We start from the raw sequence: 27,366 nt of genomic DNA on the forward strand, positions 1-27,366 counted from the left end.
ACACATTTAACAGAAGTAAAGGTTTCTTCCAGGTGTCTCTGCATTGTGATAAGAAGACCAGGTCAGATGATGACCACAGATAGACACAAGGGAGGATGCACTGGCAGTGAGGGCCCTGGTAGTTGTCAGAGGGGATCGAACTGGAGAGAGGGGAAGATAGTTTGGAGTGGTTCTGTACCCAGAGAGGTGACTAAGGGGAAGTTTCATAATATGGTCCTGATTTAGCTTCACTGGTGAGACCCATAAGACTATATATAAAGGCTGGACAGAACTTTACACTGTGAGGCACTCACTTTTTATTTTAACACCGAGCTGTTAACAAATCTGGATATTTCTAGATTCACAAAAACGATCAGTTGTACATCTTACACTATAGAAAAAATTCACTTCTGAGAAAAATACCAGGATTTCATTTTGGTTTACACAAACCATTGATTAGTTATGAAATCATTTACCTTCCCATAAATGTTGGGGCAATTCAGATTAATATGAAGTTTCTACCAATAACTTGTAAACTCTCATAAACAATGCAACAGTTAGAGGCGAAACTTTCAGTGGTGTTTTAGAATTAAAGTACAATGATCATGGGATACCATATCTTGCAGTTGGATTTCACTGATCACTCCAAGGAGCTCCATGAGTATTGGCAATGGATAAATAAATCCAACTCATAATTCTGAATATCTATTTATTTTTACTAATCCTAGGCAAGATGACAACATCTATGTTAATAGACGACATAACATAAAGAATAAATAGATTCATGTTTCAAAGAACTCTAGATCTCATTCAAAATATTAGCACATCTTTGTAATCTTTACCCACAAGTTAATGTCACTGAAATCCACAAAAATGTAAAAACTATGTCCTTTGTAAAGCTTGACAACTTCAAGTAACCGGACTAAATTGGAAATTGAACTTAAGTTGTATCTTGATAACTTAAGGAGTATGCCAATGTCATCAAAATGAATCAACTTAGTCAAAACCACAGATATAATATGAAATGCTAAACAGGCAAGTTAAAATGAAGATTATACTTTGCTTAAAAAAATAAAGTAAAAGCAAGCCAACAGAATGCAAGAATCATGATGGCAGTCTCACTAAAGCCTCCACGTTTTTTAAAAGCATGTTTCCAGCAAAGCATTAGCAATGAAAGCATGGCATACTCTGACTTGGTTTTAGTTGAAAAAGCCAAACACCTTTAAAACTTTAAAATTATCAACACAAATTGGTAGCAATTTTCCCAGGAAAGTATTAAAAAATGAGGATCTATGTAATATCATTAGTCAAATATCTCCTGAAAGCAGGTAAACAAGAAAAAAAATGGGGAAACTTTTAATGTTTTTGGTTTTTTTTTTGAGGTATGCAGGCCTCTCACTGTTGTGGCCTCTCCCGTTGCGGAGCACAGGCTCCGGACGCACAGGCTCAGCGGCCATGGCTCACGGGCCCAGCCGCTCTGCGGTATGTGGGATCTTCCCGGACTGGGGCATGAACCCATGTCCCCTGCATCGGCAGGAGGACTCTCAACCACTGTGCCACCAGGGAAGCCCACTTTTAATGTTTTAAGCATAATACAGTCCTTTCATACTAGATAGGTAACAAATGTTCTTAAGAGTCAAAATCACTCATAACTGTGCACTAACAATTTATTTTTCCAGATTCCTTTCAGTGTTTGTGATGGAGCCACTTAAAAGTTATTTGGGGACTTCCCTGGTGGCGCAGTGGTTATGAATCTACCTGCCAATGCAGGGGACACGGGTTCGATCCCTGGTCTGGGAAGATCACACATGCTGAGGAGCAACTAAGCCCATGTGCCACAACTACTGAGCCTGCGCGCCACAACTACTGAAGCCCGCGCACCCTAGAGCCTGTGAGCCACAACTACTGAGCCCACGTGCTGCAACTATTGAAGCCCATGCACCTAGAGCCCGTGTTCCGCAACAAAGAGTAGCCCCCACTCACTGCAACTAGAGAAAGCCCACACACTGTGACGAAGACCCAACGCAGGGAAAAAAATTTTTAATTAATTAATTAATTAATTTTTAAAAAGCTATTTGTCCTCCAAATTCTGTAGTAGGACCTATCCAGGTTATTTGTTCTGGTAAAATACAAAGGTTTACATCAATAATGAATATTCTAGGGCTTTGCTTAGTCAAACATTTTCCTAGATGCTAGGGTATTATTAAATGACCTGAATATTAGGTATATAATTTCACTAATGTTTCATGGGCTATGTAAAGAAGACAAGAATGGATCTTTTTAATTGATAAGTTAATACAGTTGAAAATAAAAGAAACCTGAATTATTATTTTCAGAAGATACTTTAAAATTTCTTTGAAAAAATATATTTCTTGGAGAGCTTCCCTTTTACTTAGCTGTGCTATTCTTGAAATGGTTTATTAATCTCCATGAGTTATAAGAAAAAGACTGGAATTGCCTTGAATGAATACAAGAACTCATACTAATGCAAATGTGATAAAGATAATTATGCCAGGAATAGTGAATGTGAATGATTATTATGTGAAACAACTGTAAAGAGATCCCACTTACAAACAAGACAGTCAATTCACATCATACAGATTGAGGAGGTCTAACCTGAAAAAAAGTAAATTCGGTAGCAAAGTTTTCAAAGAAAAATATGCTTCCTGGTCTCTTTAAACAAGACTATGATTTATCTGTTTAAAGTACAAGTACAAAAAGCATGTACTGACACTTTGTTGAGTAAATGTAAAAAAGCACTCAGCCCACATATGTTAACACACCTTTGTGCTGGTGCTGGTTCTAGAGTTGGCAAGAGTTGAAGTTACTAAGGAATATGTTTACTTTTTTGGAGGGTGAGATATATTTTTAAAAGCTCATTGTTTTCCACTCACTGTAAATTAATCTGACCTTCACTACAATATGAAAATAACCGGTAATCAATCCCTTTCCAAACTTTTAAACACAACTAATGTTAAATATCTATTGTTTGGCACTAGATAGAGTTACTCCGTTAATACTGCCTTTCATTTACTAAATATATTTTCTCTATTATCCCCAATTATTTGGAGAATCTCACAGATTATAATTAATAATTTGTCCTTATGACACTAGCAACAGAGCACTTGCTGAACTTTGCAGATAGTCAAATTCAATGGAAGATCAGAAAATTTCTGTAAACTTCAACAGGAAGCAATTGATTTCATTTGGACCTTAGAGCTCACAGCCATCCTTTTCTTAATTACATTCTAACAGGTTAAATCTTTGGATGTTTTTAGAAAATATCACAAACATGGATCATTATATGGTTTCTCAATATTAAATCGAAGCAGAAATCCTTCCTATCATCAATTCAATTTGTCCAAGAGACAAATTACATGCTGAAAGTAAAGAAAAGCTTCATTTCTTATAAAGCATTTCTGTGTTTATGCTCTTTCAAAGGTTGAGGTCACCAGCATCTCCTGAGGTCACAGCAACCTAAAATAAGCAAAAGAATGGGGTCGCATTTAACTCCTCCAAAGGCTGTTCTTTTGACAAAAGTGTTTTTCTTTCAAATGCCTTATTTTGGAGGAAACTTTTGAGTAATCATGTGACTCCAAAACATATTTTGGCCAATTTGTTCAATAAATTATTCACTGCAAAGGACAGAGATTTCAATATGCTGGGCAGAAAAAGAAAGGAATGTCTGGAAACAAATTGAGGGAGTGGTTAATGAGCTTTGTGTTAATATTATTGATTATTTTTTTTAAAAAGCCTTTGAGTCAGGCAAACACTATAATATGGCGGATGATAGGCATTTCTTACAAATACAGGTATTATGTTATGGGAGCTATAGCTCCTGAATCATTTTAGAATTTAAAGGCCCTAGGTAGTTTTGCCTCAGGTATCTCTTCACCTAATTTGAAATTCAAATGTATGAAACTTCCAAAGCTAAATATGACAAATTAGACACAGTCTGTGAAGTTACCATTTAATGAGCTATGAACCTAGACTTTCATCTCCCCAGGAATAATTTCTTTATTACTCTTTGTATTTTATTGCAATAAAGTACCATTTGACCTTCAAGTATGATAATTAAGCTTCCAAAAATGTTATAAATTTAGAGTGAGAATACTTCTCCCTGTGTTCAGGAATATACTTATGATCAGTATAAAAGATTACTTAATATTTAAAGACAGCTAAATTATACACAGAACCAGCAATATTAGAAAGCATTTTTCTCTTCCCTTCCTCTCCTATATCCCATCTCAATTTGAATTGTGTCTCATAACAACTTATCATCACTCATATTCTAAAATATATGGAATAGGTGCAAAACTAAAATATATCTTTATAACCTACAACTGGGGGAACAGAGCACTCTTTCAGGTAAGACTTATTCTACTAGGAGCTGTCAATAATGAGATCTTAAACACTGAAACTTGTGATTCATTGTCTTGCCATGCTCGTGCCTTCACCTTTTCTAGGGGAGATATTCATATATTTTTTCAAAACTTTGCCTATGTTATGAATAAAATCTTAAGTGAAAGATCAGAATGTAAAACAATATATCATCTGAATTGTTTGTGAAGAGATGGAGATGATATATTCAAGATGAACTTGAAGAGATGAAGTTCATAGATGGGGCAGAGGAGAGGAAGTGCAGCTATAAACTGACCTGTAGCCTGAGCATATATGGCCTTTAAATAGCTTTCAGAGGTGGGAAGAAAAATCATTAGGATCATCATCATCACCAAATAATAATAATAATAACAACAACAGCAATATTAATACTACTACTAAGAAGAACAGGAAGAAGAAGAAACCTTGTTGCTAATGTTAGCAGAAATTTGTTAGAGGTCTACTAATATCTATTCTCCCCTTCTTTTTTCTCACTGGACTGTGGCCCCCCGTTAGAGGTATATTTCTCAGTATCCCCTGCAGCTCCTGAGACAAAGGAATCAAGTTCTGCCCACAGGGAGGTGAGCAGAAGTGACCTGGGTCACTTTCAGAGCTGGGTCATGCCCTTTAAAGGAACGGGCATGATTCTTGGCCCTCTACCCTTCCTGCTACTAGGACATGGCCCCTGGATATGGAAGCTATGTTCTGTACACAGTAGAGCCACTCCACCAGCCCTGGACCATCTACCCCCAGACTGGTTTATGACTGAGAAATAAACACACTTCTAGTCATTTAAGCCACCTGCAGTTTGAGGCACATGCCAAAGAAGCTTCATCTATATTCTAAAAGAGTTATTTCTTGTGGGCTGGGGAATGGGTCCCTATTGGGGAAGGGTATCCTCTCTATCTCAGTCATAATCCTAAAGGCCAGAGTGTAATTTAGAGCTGATAAGACTGTGAGTTCCTGTGAGTAGAGATTTCAATTTGTATATCTCTGCACCCCCATGCCTAGCACAATGTTTGGCACACAGCTGCTCCAAAAATGTTAGTTGATTGGTTACTGATAACATCAATAAGGTATTATTGCTAAAACCATTGCTGCTAGAAAATTCTAACGTTCTAATGCTCTCCTCTGTTCCCTCCCCTCTTAGTTACTTGTACATATGTTATCGTCTTCATTTTACCTTTTCACTTTCCTTTATATACTTAAGGATAAACTGTACAATTCGCCTTGTTCTAAAACAGATGTAAGGCAGCTAACAAAGAAAGGCAATCGAGCAAGACAATAACGTGGGAAAACAGGATAACAAATCAGGGTTGGAAAAATATGTCCAGTGGAGATAAATATGCAAGATGCATGCTCTGACATTTTAACTTTGGCTCTGAAGCTCTAAAGTTACAGAAACTGAAGAGTTGAAAACATGAAAAGCACACATATTGCTCAGGAGAAGCGTGGCTATTTCAGATGCAGAGACTTAAGAGAAGCTTCTCCTGCGGTTTCTTACAAAGGGGACACTGAGTAGTGCAATGAACATCATTTAAAATAACATCCATCCAACTGTGAATTTGATAGGGCTATTCCTAATAAAGTCCATCAAAGCAAAAGGAGCGCATAATGTTTAAGTATGATTGTAAAAAACAGTTATGCGGATATAGGAGGTGAAGGTTGGCTGGCAATTAAAGAAACAATATTGGGTTGGCCAAAAAGTACCTTCAGTTTTTAAGTAAAAATAAAAGACACATTTTTCATTTTCCCCAAGAACTTTATTGAACAATGTATTCACCATTTTGTTCCACTACCTTCTTTCATTTTTCAGGCAACTTCATAATTCCATCGTCCCAAAACTTTTTATCTTTTTGAGCAAAGAACTGTTCCAGGTGCCTTTTACAGTCTTCCAGGGAATTGAAATTTTTTTCCATTAAGAGAATTTTGTAAAGACCGAAATAAATGGAAATCAGAAGGTGCAATGTCTAGTGACTACAGGGGATGAGTCAGAACTTCCCCGCCAAGCTGTAACAGTTTTTGCCTCGTCATCAAAGAAACATGCAGTCTTGTGTTATCCTGATGGAAGATGATGCCTTTTCTGTTGACTAATTCTGGATGCTTTTTGTCGAGTGTTGCTTTCATTTGGTCTAATTGGGAGCAGTACTTGTTGGAATTAATCGTCTGGTTTTCCAGAAGGAGCTCATAATAGAGGACTCCCTTCCAATCCCACCATACACACCACATCACCTTCTTTGAATGATGACCAGCCTTTGGTGTGGCTGGTGGCAGTTCATTTCACTTGCCCCACGATCTCTCCCGTTCCACATTATTGTACAGTATCCACTTTTCATAGCCCATCGCAATTTGTTTTAAAAATGGAACATTTTCGTTCGTGTAAGTAGAGAATCGCAGGCAGAAATATGGTCAAGAAGGTGTTTTTCGCTTAACTTATGTGGAACCCAAACATCAAAGTGGTGAAGATAACCAAGCTGGTGCAAATGATTTTCAATGCTTGATTTGGATATTTTGAGTATGTAGGCTATCTCCCACGTGGTATAAGGTTGATTGTTCTCAATTAATGTCTCAGTTTGATCACTCTCAACTTCAACTTGTCTACCCGACCATGGAGCATTGTCCAGAAAGAAATTTACAGCACGAAACTTCGCAAACCACTTTTGACACGTTCAATCAGTCACAGTACCTTCTCCATACACTGAACAAATCCTTTTTTGCATTTCAGTTGCATTTTTACCTTTCTTGAAATAATAAAGCATCATATGCTGAAAATGTTGTTTTCTTCCATCTTCAATATTAAAATGGCTACACAAAAATTCATCAATTTTGATGTCTTTTTTAAAATGCACGCTGATATGACAGCTGTCACACACAATGTAACAGAATTGTTTCGAATGAAGTTAAAGACAACTAAGTGCTACCAGAGCCATCTTACAGAAAAAAAAGAATGAAGCTTTTGGCCAACCCAATAGTAATTAGATAATTTGTGATAGGTATACCTGCTCTATATGGTTCATCCATTCCTTCAACTAATAGTTGAGTACCTACTAAGTGCCAGACACTGCCAGATTCTGGGAATGTAAAAGTGATCCAATATCTGCTTGATCAAGGGTTTCAAAGGGCAGGAGGAAATACATGTAGAAGTTAACACATGACAATGCAATAAGATAAACTAACTTCAATTTGTAACTATAAGGTGGATTAGGGTTAAAAATACATATGATGGAGGAGGAGAGATTTGAACTGCATCTTTAAGGATGAGTGTAACTTCATCAGTAATATGGAGAAGGAGGTAATGTGGAGTGTATTCCAGGGAAAGAAACTGGCATATATATAAGCTACAGAGATAGGGGACAGGACAGCATGTTTGATGAAGTCAGTGCTTTTTACGGCTGAAGTAGAGAGTTTGGTATTAGGTGAGGGTGGGGAATATGGAGAGAACCTACATGCAATGAGGTTGGAGAGAGGGGCAGGGTCAGATCATGGAGGGCCTTGAAAGCAGGCTAAACTGGGCAAATGGAGGCAGTTATAGGGTTTGAGGCTGGGAGGAAAAAAATGAGGTTTGTGTTGAAGAACATTTTGATAGATGTGTGGAAGGCTTGAACCAAAGATATGGCTGTAGATGCAGAAATAAAAGCATTTGTTTAGGAGATATTGAGAAGATAAAATAAATTGGTTTTAGAGACACTGAGTAGACATGGAAGAAAGAAAGGAATGAGGAAAGAAATATTACCTAGATCTCTGTTTACTGACTGGGTCGAATATGTCACTGACTATAACTGCAATGAAGGGGACCAGTCTGAGGGAAATGTCAAGTTCATTTTAGAATATATTGAGTTCAAGGAATCTAAGGAATCCAAATGTCAGTGCCCAGTAATAATAATGATAGCTAACATTTATAGAATATTTATGTGCTAGCCACAGTGCTATGCACATCATTATTGCACTTAATTCTCACAAGTTCACTAGGTTTCTTCTGGGCATAGAATATTGTGCCAGGCTCTGGGGAATGGCATGGGATGACCAGAAAAGTAGGTACTATTATTTTCCCTATTTTACAGTTAGGTAATTGAGACTTTGAAAGATTACATGGCTAGAAAGTATCAAATTAGAAATTGGAGACTTCACTGGTGGCGCAGTGGTTAAGAATCCACCTGCCAAGGCAGGGGATATGGGCTCGAGCCCTGGTCCAGGAAGATCCCACATGCCGTGGAACAACTGGGCCTGTGTGCCACAACTACTGAGCCTGTGCTCTAGAGCCTGCGAGCCACAACTATTGAAGCCCGTGTGCCTGGAGCCCATGCTCTGCAACAAAGACAAGACACCACAATGAGAAGCCTGCACACCTCAACTAAAGAAAGCCCGCGTGCAGCAACTAAGGCTCAATGCAGCCAAAAATAAATTAATTAATTAAAAAAATAAAAGAAATTGGAACCCAGGGGCATATAGCTCCAAACTCTACTCTCTCAACCACTTTGCATTAGTGACTCAGTAAGCATGAAGCAAATGGACAGAGTTCAGGAGATGAAAATCACAGGTGTGAGTGAGATCACCAGGGACAATGTAAGAAGTCTAAAAGAAGCTGCAGGACAGAATCACTGCCAATCCCAGATTGTATCCATAGGAAGCTCAGGAACTCATTAAGGAAACTGAGAAGGAGTAGGGAAGTCAGGTAGGGTGAGGACCAGAGTCCTTTGGATTGGTTGGCACCTACTGGGTTACTGATGACCTGGAGGATGACTGTTTCCATAGATTACTGGCAGTAGAGGTCAGATGGCGGGGTTAGGAGTGAAGCCTGAGAACACACATGACTCTTTCAAGAAGCTGGAGTGTGAGGGAGAATGATGGCCAGAGGAGTACTCACAGTCAAAGACAGCGTTCCTGCTCAAAGTTGCAGTGGCTTTGGCATGTTTAAACCCTGAGGAGGAGGGGATGGTGAAGAGGAAGAAGCTGACGATATGGGAAAGAGAGGGCGAAACTGTTGACCAAGACCTCAGAGGAGATGGGGGGAATGCCATTCCACTGAGTTTATGTTTTTCCTGTAAATGTATTTTGGACTTTCTCTTTTAGGTTTGGACCAATATATAAACTATTTATGAACAGGATGTGAAACTGCCTTATATTGCCACACATTCCCATGCATCTGGTATAATGTTCCACATATACCCATAGGGGACACAGCATAATATGTGTTACTATTAATGAATTCCAACTCTTACAAACATGATTATGAAAATTTGTATTAATTATTACATTAAACAACTGAACCTTCAATGTAAAACTACGGTTGGATTAATTGGTTGCATGAAATAATACTTCACAAGAGCCACAGTAAAGTTGTAATTTACGTGTGTTTACAACAGCTTTGCTCTCCCCCAAGTAATTATACAGATGCAAACCTAGGCTTTGTCCTCCAGAATGGGGGGGAATCCAGCAGATTACACACCAGCTTGAGTAGAAAGTGTACTTCTATGGGCATCCAAAAGAAGTCAATGTCAAATTCTTGTCAGGCATAAATCTTGGTGTTTTGACTCTGGACTAGATAAAGCTGTCAAGGGGGAATGTATAGAGCCCTGAGAGCTGAAAAGAAGCCTGTTTAAATCTGTGTTCAATCATCTTAGAGCAAACAGCACCAGCCCAAAATACTATTCTTTAGGAAATTAAAAAAGCAGTCAGACCCACCTAGAGCCATTAGCAAGGAATTTTACTGTGGCCCTATGAGTCAGCTCTTCCCCTTAATCTTGTCTGTTGTCAAGATCACTTAGGGACACTTTTTGCCCGCCACTGCCCCAGGAGGGCTTCAGTTCCTTCCCCTGTTGGGTAGTTTGTGAGACCCTGAAGCAAGACTGGGGATTCCTGGATGATTTTACCAGAGCATCTTAATTCAGCTCTCTTTGTTTGTAAATTACAAAACACAGGATATCAGGAACAGCAGTTGCAACTGCTACACTGACAAAATAGCCACAGGGAAACAGATGTCTTTTTTTTTTTTTTTTTTAATTTATTTTTGGCTGCATTGGGTCTTCGTTGCTGTGCGTGGGCTTTCTCCAGTCGTGGTAAGCCGGGGCTACTCTTCATTGCGGTACACGGGCTTCTCATTGCGGTGGCTTCTCTTGTTGTGGAGCACGGACTCTAGGCGTGCAGGCTTCAGTAGCTGTGGCACATGGGCTCAGCAGTTGTGGCTCACGGGCTCTAGGGTGCAGGTTCAGTAGTTGTGGCACACGGGCTTAGCTGCTCCACGGCATGTGGAATCTTCTCGGACCAGGAATCAAACCCATGTCCCCTGCATTGGCAGGCAGATTCTTAACCACTGTGTCACCAGGGAAGTCCCAAAACAGATGTCTTTAGCTAGCAAAAGTTTTATCAATGGGAACATTCAAGTGAAACACATCATTCATTATTTTTCACTTCATCAGTTAAAGTGGATATGGTAAAACCCAATTCTGACGCTTAGTCAATTTTGACTTCTTTAGTCTGAATTAATAAAAAATTTACATTTCAGGATACTGGAAAGACATTTAGTAATACAAGTTACTAAGCATTCAAGGATAGCCAAGGGAAGTTTCTGGTAGATGTGACCTACAATTTATACAATATTTGGGTATAAAAGGTATTCTTTACTTTTCACCAGATTTACTGAGATATAACTGAAAAATAAAAATTGTATATATTTAAGGTATTCAACTGGATGCTTTGATGTGTATACATATACATTGTGAAATAATTACCACTATCAAGCTAATTCACATATCCATCTCGTCACATTAAAAGGCATTCTTACTGGACAGCTAAGAATGTAAAAGAATGAAATTAGAACACTCCCTAACACCATACACAAAAATAAACTCCAAATGGATTAAAGACCTAAAGGTAAGGCCAGATACTATAAAATTCTTAGCGGAAAACAAAGGCAAAACACTCTAGGACATAAATCACAGCAAGATCCTTTTTGACCCACCTCCTAGAGAAATGGAAATAAAAACAAAAATAAACAAATGGGACCTAATGAAACTTAAAAGCTTTTGCACAGCACAGGGAACCATAAACAAGATGAAAAGACAACCCTCAGAATGGGAGAAAATATTTGCAAATGAAGAAACTGAAAAAGGATTAATCTCCAAACTTTACAAGCATCTCATTCAGCTCAATATCAAAAAAACAAACAACCCAATCCAAAAATGGCCAGAAGACCTAAACAGACATTTCTCCAAAGAAGATATACAGATCGCCAACAAACACATGACGGATGCTCAACATCAGTAATCATTAGAGAAATGCAAATCAAAACTACAGTGATGTATCACCTCACACCAGTCAGAATGGCCATTATCAAAAAAATCTACAAACAGGGCTTCCCTGGTGGCGCAGTGGTTGAGAGTCCGCCTGCCGATGCAGGGGATGCGGGTTCATGCCCCGGTCCGGGAGGATCCCACGTGCCGCGGAGTGGCTGGGCCCGTGAGCCATGGCCGCTGGGCCTGCATGTCCGGATCCTGTGCTCCACAACGGGAGAGGCACAGCAGTGAGAGGCCCACGTACAGCAAAAAAAAAAAAAAAAAAATCTACAAACAGTAAATGCTGGAGAGGGTGTGGTGAAAAGGGAACCCTCTTGCACTGTTGGTGGGAATGTAAATGGATACAGCCACTATGGAGAACAGTATGGAGGTTCCTTAAAAAACTAAAAATAGAACTACCATACGGCCCAGCAATCCCACTACTGGGCATATACCCTGAGAAAACCATATTCAGAAAGAGTCATGTACCACAATGTTCACTGCAGCTCTATTTACAATAGCCAGGACATGGAAGCAACCTAAGTGTCCACTGACAGATGAATGGATAAAGAAGATGTGGCACATATATATAATGGAATATTACTCAGCCATAAAAAGAAACGAAATTGAGTTATTTGCGGTGAGGTGGATGGACCTAGAGACTGTCATACAGAGTGAAGGAAGTCAGAAAGAGAAAAACAAATACCATATGCTAACACATATATATGGAATCTAAAAAAAAAAAAAATGGTTCTGAAGAACCTAGGGGCAGGACAGGAATAAAGACGCAGACCTACTAGATGTGTGTGTTTGAAGAGGTTATGCCAAGCAGTTCACAGGCCAATGAGTATACACCCACTCCTGACCATGCCTCCACCGTGATCTGTGCACACTGCGGCACCAGCAGTGGCCACGCTCGATACACTCACATCTGCTTGACACTTGCCACCTTTGTCTTACAAGGGCTCAAAAGTGTGTGTTCTCTCCTGGGTGTTCAGGGAATTAAGGCAGCAGTGGTGATCTTGTTTATTGAAGTTGTAATTCCTAAGGCTTTTTAATGTTGGAGTTTTTAAATTTAAGAATCTACTTGGTAAAATGGAACCCACCTTGGGCTGTGAGTCAGCCAGAGATTTGGATTCTAACCCTGCCACTCGTAAGTGGTGTACAGTTTTGTCAAGTTAACCTTCCTGGCTTTGTTGCTAATCTACACATAAGGAAGCTACAGAGCTAGGATCAAGAGCATACATTCAAATATTAGTCCTCATCCTCAGTCTATACATACCACATACATTAACATTTTCAGCAGAAACTCTGTTTACATGATTCTGAGGAATATGGATTAGGTCTGCAGCTCTTTCTAGACTGTTTGACAATAAAACTTCTTGCAAAAGACTGACTTCTTCCAGTTCCTTTCAGGTTTTCAGTCAATTCTGAAATTGCCGCAATCCTTTGCTTTGATCACCTCTAAGAGTAGTTCACAAAACACTACCACAAAAAAAAAAAATGGTCATGAAGAATCTAGGGGCAAGATGGGAATAAAGATGCAGACTTATTAGAGAATGGACTTGAGGATTCTGGGAGGGGGAAGGGTAAGCTGGGACAAAGTGAGAGAGTGGCATGGACATATATACACTACCAAACGTAAAATAGATAGCTAGTGGGAAGCAGCCGCATAGCATAGGGAGATCAGCTTGGTGCTTTGTGACCGCCTGGAGGGGTGGGATAGGGAGGGTGGGAGGGAGATGCAAGAGGGAAGAGATATGGGGACATATGTATATGTATAACTGATTCACTTTGTTATAAAGCAGAAACACACACACCATTGTAAAGCAGTTATACTCCAATAAAGATGTTAAAAAAAACAAAAACAAAAGGAACCACTACCACATCTGTCTTTAAAATCACCTAATGACATTTTGGGCAATCCCACAGATACCTTCTTGGTCTTTGCTATGTTACTTCCCACTGAGGCCTGCCTGACTTACCTGCCACCCTATTTAAAATTGCAAACTGCCTTTCCCCCTTCTACCCAACTGTGTAATTTTACGCTGCCCTATTCTGAGGTCTTTTTTTTCCCTACAGCACTTGCCACCTTCTAACATGGTATCACATTTACTCATTTATTATATCTCATATTAATTGTCTATCTTCTCCACTACAGTGTAGGCTCTAGTAAAGCAGGGATCTTTGCTCTGTTCACTACCATATCCCAAGATCTAGCTTAGCCTGGCCCATGGCAGGCATTCAAAAATCCTTTGTTGAGTACTGAATGTTAAATGAATTCACTTCTTTATTCTCTACTGCTGGTGAATGAACCTAAGCATCTTCCGCTTTCAAAACAATTGGGAGTATACAACCTGGCACCCGCCTACCCCACACCAGACTGGACATGAGAAAACTCTGCTTCCTCGTCTGTACTACCTTGTCAGCAGAATTCAGCTGGATATGTGTTTATAATTACTTAGGACCTCAGGATTCAAGGTGAAGACATAAAATCCCCAAACCTGATTTATGTCCCAAGAGCATTCAGGGGACTCATTAGTGTTTAGATGGAAATCTGTGAATAGTTTTCAGATTTCTTAACGCAATGATTCATCATTTTTCAACCTGAGGTCAGTGTAGAGAACACTGCTTCGGTGACAGCCACACTGCCTCATGGTGTTCCGCAGCAAAAGTTCAGGGTTAAAGAAGATTTTTTCAAGAAACAGAGATTTTTCAGATGTATAATGTTTAAGGTGATATTCAGCAAACATTTAGAGTGTCTGTTTTATGCCAAGCATTGTTAGATGTTAAGAAAAACAAAAAATTAAGTCATGGTTGCTGGGCTCAAGAAGCTTCAAGTCAGGGTGATGGGGTGGGCATGAGTATTTAAACAAATAATTATAACAACATAGACCAATCACGTTAAGGGAGACAGGCAAGACCTCACACAGGAGAAGACACGGGAGCTGTAATTCAGAATTTTCCTTCAGTTCTTAGAAGTGATTTATTCCACCTGCTTCAGCAGAGTTGTCCCTCCTTCTTCATAAGTATAACCTTATATTTGTTGTGTTTTGGGGAAACATACATTATAACCCAAATAATATAAGCTCACTGTAAAAAAAAATATTAGAAAATACAGATAAGTTCAAAGAAAAAAATTAAATGTCCATAATCTCACCACACTGATCTACTTCGTCTTTTTATTTCCTCCTGGCTGACCTTGAATAAAATTTTGCTCCAGCAAGATGCCTTCCCTTTATCATTTACTGAGCTTGTACTTTGTGCTAGGGATTCTGGAGAGTATGGTCACACAAAGCCTGGATCCAGACCTACTTCTCCATGATTCAAAAGTCCTCGTAGGGCTTCCCTGGTGGCGCAGTGGTTGAGAATCTGCCTGCCAATGCAGGGGACATGGGTTTGAGCCCTGGTCTGGGAAGATCCCACATGCCGGGGAGCAACTGGGCCTGTGAGCCACAATTACTGAGCCTGCGCGTCTAGAGCCTGTGCTCTGCAGAGAACAAGAGAGGCAGCGATAGTGAGAGGCCCGCGCACCGCGATGAAGAGTGGCCCCCACTTGCCACAACTAGAGAAAGCCCTCGCACAAAAACGAAGACCCAACACAGCCATAAATAAAAATAAATAAATTAAAAAAAAAAAAAAAGTCCTCGTAAAGGCTAAATCCAAAAGGAAATGACTGCCTCTTAGCATCATTCTCCCCTCAGGCCTCAAGAAAGGAAAAGCAGCTCCTGACATCCAGGAGCTGGCCTGGCACTCACAGCTGGGCCTTGGTGCTCTTCCAGTGAACAGAAACAATTTCACAGAACATCAGCTTCAGACAAAGCCACTCTGTGATCATGATGGGTCAAGACAGACAAAGGACCACTTTATAATCACATCTGAATGCAAGCACAACCAGAACATTGTCCAACTCACAATATACCATGCATCCCTCTCTCCTGGCTGATAGGAGTAACTGCTGCTTCTTTATCAATTACAGCCTTAGCCTGGCTCTGCTCTGCCCTCCCTATGGATAAGATTTATTGAGATCCCCAACCATAGAATACCCACACTTGCTAATAGCATCCAATCCAGAGCAAAGCCCCACCTCCTTAAACCTGAGCCCAAATTACAAAATATAGGCCCAAATATCATAATGATTCCTTTTATAATTTCCACTTACTGACCCACACCATAGTTCCCAATGATGTACCTTCTCCTATTCTGGAATGAGCACTAAACCCCATCTGTTCAACTCTAGGTGTGTGCCTGATGGTCTTTGTCTACAAGGCAGTGAAAGTCTATAAACACTTTGTGTGTGTGTGTGTGTGTGTGTGTGTGTGTGTGTGTGAGAGAGAGAGAGAGAGAGAGAGAGAGAACGAACCCATCTTTCCCTTGAACCTGCTTTCCACTCGGGCTGCCCTTTCTCTCCTTTTAATCTTAGATTTTTTCAAAGCCTCAACTTTAAATACTTCTCAACTCACAACAATTTGTCTTCCCTTGACTGTCTGACTCCAAACCCTGGGCAACAGCTTTCCAACCTGTAAGGCTTTAACATGCTTAGATGCTCATGTAGTCTGGCCTCTCCCGAAACCATCCTCACTTATAAATTGCCAATGACCTGTTAATTGAAAAATCCTATAGCATTTTTCTTGTTCTCCTCACCATTCTTTTGGAAGCCTCTGTCCCTTTTGAACGCCTCTCCCATGTTGAAAATTCTTCCCTAGTACCCCTATTTCTGAAGCTTGCCCCTTCTCCCAGAGTTCCCTCTTCCGTCCCTGCAATGGCTAGCATTCCACACTGGGCCCCTTCCTCCCTTCTCTGGGGAACTCCCTGGATGAGTACATTGCCTCCTCAGCATCTATATCCTGATGTGTCTCCAAACTGCCTCTCTACTCAGCAGGCTGCTGGAGAGCCCTGTGGGACGGAAAGCAGCTTCCTCAGGCCAACACGTTGAAATCCAACCACTGTACTCCAACTCTTCATTCGTTCAATAACATTTATTGGGTGCACACTATGCACTGCACATCGTGGAAAGCTTTAGAGATTCAGCAATAAAGAGCACAGTCCCTACCCTCAAGGAGCTTATAGTGAACAGCAGACAAGGCATGTGCGTTAATGCTCTTATTACAACACACAATGAATAGTTATCAGATGAACGAATGCATGCTTAAGGAAGAGATTTCTTTGAAAGGCAATGTAATATGAATGCTAATACCGTGGGCTACTGGCCAAACTGCCTGGGATCCAATCGCAGCTTGGTCAATTTCTAGCTGAGTGACCTTAAGTTATTCTCACTGTGCCTTTGTTTCCTCATCTGTCAAGTGCAGATAATAATAGTTCAGGGGGCTGCAGTAAAGCTTAAACGAGTCCATGTTTGTGGAGTGCTGAGGGTGCAGTCTGACACATAGTAGTGCTAACAGTGTTTCCATTTGCATTATTCCTGCGCCTTCAGAGTTATGTCACCATGCACGAGAGTCACCAAGACCAGATCAAGGAGGACTGTAAAGGGGATCAGAGACTTTTTTTTCAGGAGGAGGTAATACCAAAGCAGGGTCTGAAAGCCTGAGCTAGACGAAGAAGACAAGAAGATGAAAAAGGGTCGACCAGGCAAAGAAGACAGGGAGGGTATACAGTACCAATAACACTGGTGATCAAGGGACATGCATGCCAGGAATTTTAAGGAGAAAAGAAAGGATGACAAGAAATGAGGCAGGGGAGGAAAACTGAGGCCAGATTGTAAAGGATTTTCCTCGTATAGCAGTAGGGATTCTACTCTGAAGATGAACTGTTGCCTCCAATTGAGATATTGAAGGGTTTAAAGCAGGGAAATGATAGAATCCTATTTCCATGTTAGCAGCTCTGTATAGAGCACAGAGAAAGTGGGAGCAGGGAAACTAGGGAAGAGGCTAGTAAGCAATTCCCCACAGAGGGGATGGGTCCTCATCTAAGGTGGGTCAGTAGCAATGGGAAGGATAAGAGAGATGGAATCTTCCCTCCTATTTTTTCTTAAACTGCGGTTGACCCTTCAGGACTTGATCCTCGGGATGTCTTTCCTAACCACCCCAGGCGAATCTAGCTACCTCTGTGATCCCAGCCTTCAAGAACAGGAAATGGCTGTTTTTACTTTTATATCCATATTTAGCACTGTGCACTAGGACAGGGGCTTGCAGGGGCTGGATACATGTTTGCAGAATAAAATCCTTCACTGAATGCCTTTTAAGGAAGGGGATCAAGATTACATGCCATCTAAGACATCATTAGTATGTTTTCTGATTCTTTTACTTTTTTAATATGCTTAGATGCAAACTATTATATATAGGATGCATAAACAACAAAGTCCTATTGTATAGCACAGGGAACTGTATTCAATATCCTGGGATAAACCATAATGGAAAAGAATATAGAAAAGAATGTATATATATATGTATAACTGAATCACTTTGCTGTATAGCAGAAATTAACACAACATAGTAAATCAACTATACTTCAATAAAAAAAATAGTTAATATGCTTAGCCAGCAATCATCTTGTAATAAGAGCTATCCTCAAGCTCCACAAGCAAAATTTTTGTTTAAATTCCTTAATTTAATTAAAATCAACAAACCTACCAAGCACGTTGTGACTGAAAGGCATTGTCCTATGGTAGATATATAGAGACTGTCATTTTACTCTCTTTAATACTTATATTAGATATTCCTCATCCAATGCATGGGATATTATTACATGTTAAATTTATGTTATTTTATTTGAGGAGATAATTGACGTTTTAATTAAAAGTGGAGAGGGCCAAAAGAAATATATGTTTTATAGCACCAATTATTTCCTTTATTATTCCTGACAGCAGGAAGCAATCAATCTTGTTAGCATCCTTTCCACCCTATCTTGGATGGATTGATATGATTTCAATTGATCAGGTGCTGTTGAAAAAGCTCAATGTTTTCCTCTGGTCCTGGGCTGAATAGAATTTTTAATAACATCCCAGTCTACCATCATGTAAATCATGGTCATGTGTAACATTACTATTATGTAAGGCATTTTTTTCCCTCACTGGTTGAGAATTTTTTCCCACTGATTTTTCTTGGTTTTTCCTTTTCATTTCAAATGAACCCAATCCCAACAATTCATTTACAACAGAAGAGACTCAAAAACTCAAGGCTTAAAAGAAATCAGCTTTTAGGCAATGATAAATGTCAGTAAAATTAGACATGTCTTTTCCTGACACTATGCAGTTTTCAGGATATTAACGTTCACTGCTATATGGTGTTCTATATTTTCAGTAACGCGAACATTTTTATAGTCTGGAAAAAGATTTACATTGTGGTAGATTTCTTGAGCCTACACAAAGGCTATCACACTTTTGCATTCTCAAAAGTCACAGAATACAAATCTGTTCAAATAAACTAAGAACACTGATAATATATGTGAAACTAGAATTAGAATGGGGTTTTCAGATTCAAGAGTTATTAGGTAAACAATCAGCAGTTTGCCAGTAATGGTCATCAAGTGTCTCATTACTTAGATAAAGCCATATTGGTGATATATATGACTATAAATAACAAATGGTACTTTCTTAAGCCTTTCAAAAATCCACATAATTTTCCTAATTGATGTCTTAAACCCATTAGAGTCTCCTTAGTAGAGAGATAATTAGTAGAAATTTCCTTTACATTCAATAATGTAATTCTTAAGTTAACAAGTTTCCCCCAAAATAGAACTCTGTAAACAAAAATCGATAATATGCCTATGATAATGGTGAAAATGGGATGACATTTTTTTCATTGTGTGCATGTGCATACGTTCACATATGTGCATCTATGAGACTTTGGCATGGGTGAGAGTCTGGATGTGTATGAGGCAGTGACAAAGCTTAATGTGACTACTTAATGTACACTTAACGCATCTGAAATGATGTTGCATCTGAAATTAATAGTGCACACAGTTGAAACAAGCATATCGATACTACATACACGATCATCTATAACACACTCAAATATTAAAAGCTATAAACAAATATTTTCGACAAAGTTAACAAGAAATTTAAGTGGTAAATTACGCAGATGTGTTTTTGTAAAATTCTAAAATTAGTAAGATTTTATATTTACAGGACAACTAAATATAACTCATTAGGAAAAAAAACTATGAAAAGAATATAAATTTTCTCTGGTTTATTTCACTCACACTTAGTATCTTCAGAACTCTACAGACCTTTATCAATAAGTAGTAACTAAATAATTATTAGAGATATTAAGGGGTCAATAATTCCATTTTTAAAGTGCCATGATCAAGTAATAGTCATGAAATGCTTACTCAGTACATAGGACCTACCATGAATAATTTTGACACAACCAATACGAAGAAGTCAAAGATGATTCTTACCTCCTTGTTCACACAGTTGCTGGGCTAAAGCATCTTTGAAGATAATCTGGCCTTTGTGTGTTGCTGTAGCCCTGGAAATGAATAGAAAAAGGTTAATACAAATCTTGTAATATGTGTGGTGATAACAATGTATTTTTAAAACTTTTTTAAAACCTCTTTTTTTTTTTTTTTTTTTTGCGGTACGCGGGCCTCTCACTGTTTGTGGCCTCTCCTGTTGCAGAGCACAGGCTCCGGACGCGCAGGCTCAGCGGCCACGGCTCACGGGCCCAGCCGCTCCGCGGCATGTGGGATCTTCCCGGACCGGGGCACGAACCCGTGTCCCCTGCATCGGCAGGCGGACTCTCAACCACTGCACCACCAGGGAAGCCCTAAAACCTCATTTTTAAATGTTATGTGGATATAATTTTTTTTTTTTAAAAAGTGCCTCTGAAGAGAGATAAAAATGAACAATAGAGTCAAGGCTTAAACCAAGTCACCTGGGTTGAGAATTATCTTCTGATTGGTCTTATTTTGTAAAGATACTGTAACATTTGTGGGCTTATTCTGAAAACTGCAGATGTGAGCAAATCTTGGGTAGAAGAAGAAGTATGGAAAGGATATTTATTAAAATTTATTCTTCAAGAGACCTTTATATAAAATGTTTTGTGGTGCAATAATGATATTAACACTGGAGGAAGATGCTCTTAATGTACATTTTTCTGAAATCAATAGTCACCATAACAGATTTGAGATGGAGAATTATATTTTTAAAGTTTTTTTTTTTTTAAAGAGGCCTATTTGGAACTTTCATAATTATAAAGTCTGTCATAATAAAATACACCTTTTCCCCACTGGGTCTAATTCACCACTTGAAGGAGATGTGCATCTTTTGCTTCCTCTAATCAGAGCTGTGCACATGGACTGGTGAAAAAAATAACATCCTTGCAGCAGATGTATTATTCAATGGTTATAATAGGAACTGTCTTATTAAAGAAAGAATTATTTATGCTTTATATTTGAAGTGTTTTTCCTTAAAAAAGATTCTTTTCCGGCACAAAAGGTATTATTTAAATGAATTTAAAACAGGAAATCATGCCTCTTTAAAAAATTTGATTTCAGAAAATAAGCCATACAAAATCTTTTTAATAACTAAAATATATTAACATTAAATCTCAAGTTTAGTTCTAGCCAAAACCAGCCTAGGACAAAAATAATTTGATTCAGCCATCACTTACTGAAGATGGATTATGTACAAAGCACTGGGCTAGGTCACAAAAGGCAACTTTTGGCCTCTGCAATTCCCCTCCATATGTGCACCCCTCAGTCAACATCTTGCCCTTTGTCCAGCCCAACAGGACCTCATGGTTGCCCACATCCCCACTCTGGTCTCCAGGTGGATGCACACTCCTCCTCCATGCCGCATACCTTTCTGATTTCTATCCCCCACTGAACTGTTACAAGTGTCAGTCCCCCAGGACTTGAGTCTCTGGAAGTAGTCTGATAGACTAAGCCATGATGAAGTGTTAATGGGTGATATTGCTCCAAGCTAACATATTTCAGCTGTGAAACTGAAAATATTATACTTTAACACACACACACACACACACACACACACACACACAATGACACAGTAGTGAGAGTTTTGAATGGTGGGAGGGAAATATAATTGAAGAGAAAAATCACTGGGCAGCTGTCAACTCACACTATATGTGAAGTTTATAAGTGTAATCAGCCCTTGTTGTTGCATATTAATCATTATTGAAATTACAGATAAACAGATGCTACCACTCTCCCTATATATTCACATATGTTTATAGGTTTTCCATTGCTTTTAGCAAGATGAACATGAGAGGAACTAAATTTAGGGCCAATCTAAGCCATAAACATGACCCACAGACTCATCAGTTACAAGCTTTATTTCCAGAGAGAACGTGGAAACTTGATTTACCTAAACACGCTTCATTATTCAAATCTCAACAAGTCAAGAGCTTTTTCTTTTCTTTTTTTTTTTTTTTACAGTACGCGGGCCTCTCACTGTTGTGGCGTCTCCCGTTGCAGAGCACAGGCTCAGCGGCCTGTGCTCACGGGCCCAGGCTCAGCGGCCAAGGCTCACACATGGGCCCAGCCGCTCCGCGGCACGTGGGATCTTCCTGGACCGGAGCACGAACCTGCATCCCCTGCATCGGCAGGCGGACTCTCAACCACTGCACCACCAGGGGAGCCCAAGTCAAGAGCTTTTGAGCTCACATATACTTCTGATAGCAACACGGCAATCATAGATGTATAATTTTAATTTGACATTTACTTTGCAAGGGATATATTTTCTGAAATCACTAACCACCAAGAAAAGTCCTGCAACATACAATGTTTAAATAATTGTTCATTTTAGTTGTCTTCAGATTTTAAGTATATACTATTCCTACAGTAATATTTCTCGTTGGTCCACAAACTTATTATCATTGTGCCAGTGTATGCTCCCATGAACACAAAAAAACCAAAGTATCCAAATAAAATTCATGTCACAGAGGTTTTGCTTTTTCCCTGGATATCAGAGATACTGATATATATGGGTCACTGCACAGCACCTTGTGAATCGTCCATACTGCTTCCTCTATTACTCAGTTTCTTCAGATTTAGAATTTCATTCATGCTTTTACTTCTTCTACTGTGGTTCAGTGAGTGAATTTCTGAGAACTAGAGAACAACTGAAACTGAAGAAACTTTTATCATCTACTCAAAATTTCTTTAGCAGTGGTACTCATTCTTCAAACAAATATTACAGAACTCCGATATATGAACAGGGGAGCCCTGTTGGAAGTTGCTGGATTCCCTCTCCTCACCCAGCATGCTCCCTACCACCCACTCCCCAAAAGGGCCTGGTGCACTTCTCTGGAACACTTGGGAGTTTGAAGTGGAAGAGTTTGAAAACCGTTGAACTAGTCTAACTCTTTACAGTGTATGGATCAAGAAACAGAGGCCCAGGGAACACCTGCTGAAGGTCACACAACCTGTTAATGGCAGATGGAACCTGATTCCAGGTCTTGATGCCAAGCCTTGGATTCTTCCTACCACATCAGCAGTTTTCAAAATGTGCTCCATAGTGGTACCCAGGGGTCTCCATGGGAGTCAGAGGGATGGGCAGCAGGGAATGCTTCAGGCACCATTAATTCAACCAGAGCACCTGGTTCTAATACTTGTTCTAAGTATTTAATGTTGTTTGAAGAAAGGGCTCAGCAGTTCAAAACTGGATTGAGAAACATACTATGTGCTCTCAGAAAGAGAAAGACAAACACCGTATGCTAACACATATATATGGAATTTAAGAAAAAAAAATGTCATGAAGAACCTAGGGGTAAGACAGGAATAAAGACACAGACCTACTAGAGAACGGACTTGAGGATATGGGGAGGGGGAAGGGTGAGCTGTGACAAAGCAAGAGAGAGGCATGGACATATATACACTACCAAACGTAAGGTAGATAGCTAGTGGGAAGCAGCTGCATAGCACAGGGAGATCAGCTCGGTGCTTTGTGACCGCCTGGAGGGGTGGGATAGGGAGGGTGGGAGGGAGGGAGACGCAAGAGGGAAGAGATATGGGAACATATGTATATGTATAACTGATTCACTTTGTTACAAAGCAGAAACACACACACCATTGTAAAGCAATTATACCCCTATAAAGATGTTAAAAAAAAAAAAAGAAGCATACTATGTGCTCAATGTCATTCTCTGAAGTCTTTTGCTTGGGAAAAATAAAAGTAGTAATAATAATAATAATGTGACTGGTAGAGGTATATATAAGGCATATATATATATATACACACACACATACACACACACATGTGTCATGTATATATATAAACCATGCATATATGGTTATTACTATTATAACACATATTATGAATTGAAATTGACCCCCTGCTAGGCACTGTTGTAAGGGTTCTACATAAATTAACTCAATTAATCTTGACAACAACCCTACTAGGTAGATACTATTACCTTCATTTTCCTGGGACATAGATCTATTGTTTGATTTGACTAATGTCATGTAACTGGTGCTAGGCCAGGATTCAAACCCAGGCAGTCTGAGTGCAGAGTCCTCACTTTTAACTGTTAACATTAAATTGTCATTGATCTGGTTCAAAGGTGGGATGGTAGCTTGTGATGTCTTTTCAGAGGGAGAGCCTGCTTTCCAGGCCTGATCTTTAAATTCATGCCTCCTTGAGACTGTGCTCTCGATTCCAACTTTTCAGTACATTTCTCTTGATTGCTTCTCCTACAGTGTTCTGAGTCCTTGGGCTTCCAGTCAGCTCACTGCAGTTCCCTTTCAACTCTATCACATTTCCTCTATCAGCCCCCACATCCCTTGCATCGCTCCTTTTCTCCACCAAATATAAGAGCGCTGGATGCTAACCTCATCAACATTGCTGCGAAAACCCTGGAAGGATACACAGGACACACACACACACACACACACACACACACACGTGTTGACAGATAATCATCATGTACATCACCTTCTTTACAAACCTTTAAATCCCTCAGATCACAGTTTAATATAAAAATGCCCAACCCTACAGTAGGTGAATGGTTAGTGATTTTAAGGGTCTGCTTATTAGCACCTTATCTTTGGGGGAAGAAAGAGCAGAAGCCCAGGTGACCACCAAGCACATAAGTACCGTTGCTTTTACCCATGAATGTGTCTGCTGTACATGCCCCAGGGTGTGACATGTCAAGAATGGCAAGTCTACTTTGAACACATTTAGAGCTATGAAATAATTCATGGTGGTTTACTTACAGAAGCACAGTACTTACTTCAAATATTCTACAGAAATATATATTTATACAAATATATATTTAAATATAATATGTAAATATATAGTTTAAATATAAACATAAATATATACATTTAAATATAAAAATATATTTATGTATTCAAAAATTGCTAAAGTCACAGTAACTCAGAGTCAAAAGTCCCTAGAGGTCATGTCCTCCAATTTTTAACCCATAATATATTTTTCTTTTGTTATAATAAGATACAGCTATGATATATGGTGACAGGCCTATTTGTTTTCAGAATTATATTATGCAATTTATAGCTCTCTTTTAGGAGGACGTCTATCAAATTTGTGGTGCTAATAACTATGTTGGTACTACCTGTACTTAATTTTCCATAATTACCAGTAATTTTTTAGAAGAGTTCAGAAGCTATCCTCATTGTTCACTGTCCTGGGGAGTAGACCAAATTTCTTAAATATAGTTTCTAATAAGTACTTATCTTCTTGGGAGATGCATAGGTTTGTAGAGCAAGTTTGCCAACAAGAATCCCTATTAACTAAGTAATTTTAAAAGTTAGGGGGGCTGTTATGATCTATCATTTGAAAAGCTCCACAGATTCTGCCAAATGAAGAAAGTTCATTATGATCACCATATTCAGAGCTTGAAATAGTCTGAATTTAAAAGAACACGCCATATTCTAGTTTTTACTGCACTCCTAGAGCAACTGTTTGCCCAAGCCATTTAACAGTAAGTATGTATTGTAATGAGGCACAAAGCTGAAGCTCACAGTTCCTGGAATCAGAAAGACCAGTGCGTGACCACAGTGAGCTGCCGCTAACAAGCTCTCTCTCTTCGTACTTCTTTATTCACCTGCGGCTTCAGATTCTCTATATGAGGATAGGGTTAATAATAACAGTTATTTAAAGACAATAATATTCACTCTTCTGATACTTAAAGTCTCTCTACCTAAACGGATTTCAAGCTTCTGGAATAGTAGGAATAATTAAAATTATCTCCCACCAAGGCACCTGTCATAATGATCTGAACATATAAGGGAATCAAAACTATATTTTTTCAGCTCACAATGTGCTTCTATTGTGCAATATTGCCATCCAGTTTCCAAAACAGGACTAAAAAGGGGTTTAAATGTAGTTGCTACAATGCCTACCCAAGTGTACTGTTTCGTTACTTCATCAATCAATTTGCTCACAGATTAACCTAAAGAATCATTTTTAAACCTAGGACGATGTGCTTTACATCTCCAGTGGTGGGTGACTTTCCCACTTTTCTCCCTGATTTTCCAATGCGGTCTGATATGTTCCTGTGTCTCGTCCATTGACAATTGTAAAGGCATTCATCTGTCAGCAACGTGACGTTAATCTAGTGTAATATCAGCGTGCCTGTGCCAACTACCCTCCAGGAAATGTCAATAAATATGTGGAACATGGGAAAAGAGAGAGCGGTCCAAGTTTGGTCAATTTGATCTTCAAAGGAATCAATTCACTTACAAAGATTCTTGACCCCTTTTCATCAGCAAATTACTGTACCTTCTAATTAGGTTGAGGATTTAGCTTGACCATTATTAAAACAAGAAAAAAATACCAAATTATTTAAAACATGTAAAAAGGAGTAATGAATAACTTCAGGGAGAAATTATTTTTATATTAAACTCTCAAACCACGTCAAGGCCATTGCAAAATGATAAAAAAAATGTGGATGTTTTCATAATGCTTTTGCTTTTCAAAGCTTTACTGGGCTCTTTGTTTTTATAATTACATCTTTTATTCCTAAGTCATAGCATTTTCCTTCTGTTAAATGTATAAATACTTTCTCTCCCTCCAAACACAAATTTCAGCCTTAATGTTTTTATGTGCTTATCCAAAAATCACAATGTCTCCATGTTCTTAAAAATCACCAAATATATGAATTTATGATATTTTCTGATCAAGGTATAATTTTCATCAGTAAAACAAAGAACATATAAATAAAATAATTCAAATAGGGTTAGTAAGTTAATGGTTAATGGCAACCATAATGGTTAATCCCTTTCAAGAGACTCAGCAGAGCTAACTACTCAAATTAAGATGTAGCGTGTTGGGCTTCCCTGGTGGCGCAGTGGTTGGGAGTCCGTCTGCCGATGCAGGGGACGCACGTTCGTGCCCCGGTCCGGGAAGATCCCACATGCTGTGGAGCGGCTGGGCCCATGAGCCATGGCCGCTGAGCCTGCGCGTCCGGAGCTGGTGCTCCACAATGGTAGAGGCCACGACAGTGAGACACCCGTGTACCGCAAGATGTAGCGTGTTAATCAAAATAAAACCAGCTAGTTCTATTACTTTGGGAGGTAACTTAACCTCTCCTGATTAATTTCCTGATTTGTTTAAAAAAATAGTAACAGATGATCTTCAAAATTCCTATAAATTCTAAACCTCTATGATTCCATAATTCAAGATTAAGTGAGCACATATGAGCATGTACACACACACACACACACACACACACACACATGCTAGCTGCAGCCTCTATCGAGAGAAGTGCTTCCCAAAATCATGTGGCACAGGTCACAGGTAACGGTGTGCTACAGCAAGCTTGCATCACCTCATGAGAGCTTGTTTTTTAAACAG

General features: G+C 39.2%; 1 protein-coding gene across 4 annotated transcripts in view; it reads right to left on the minus strand.

Annotated features, from left to right (window-relative positions):
- Window positions 1–27,366, minus strand: part of RELN (reelin) — a 522,413-nt gene that overhangs the window by 287,779 nt on the left and 207,268 nt on the right. For all 4 annotated transcript variants that reach the window (XM_030834331.2, XM_060304789.1, XM_060304788.1 and 1 more), the window contains exon 4: window positions 19,989–20,059. In XM_030834331.2, coding sequence (XP_030690191.2) covers window positions 19,989–20,059 — 71 coding nt within the window. The remainder of the gene's footprint in view (window positions 1–19,988; window positions 20,060–27,366) is intronic.

Source organism: Globicephala melas, chromosome 9 (genome assembly GCF_963455315.2).
Source record: "Globicephala melas chromosome 9, mGloMel1.2, whole genome shotgun sequence".
NCBI classification, from domain to species: Eukaryota; Metazoa; Chordata; class Mammalia; order Artiodactyla; family Delphinidae; genus Globicephala; species Globicephala melas.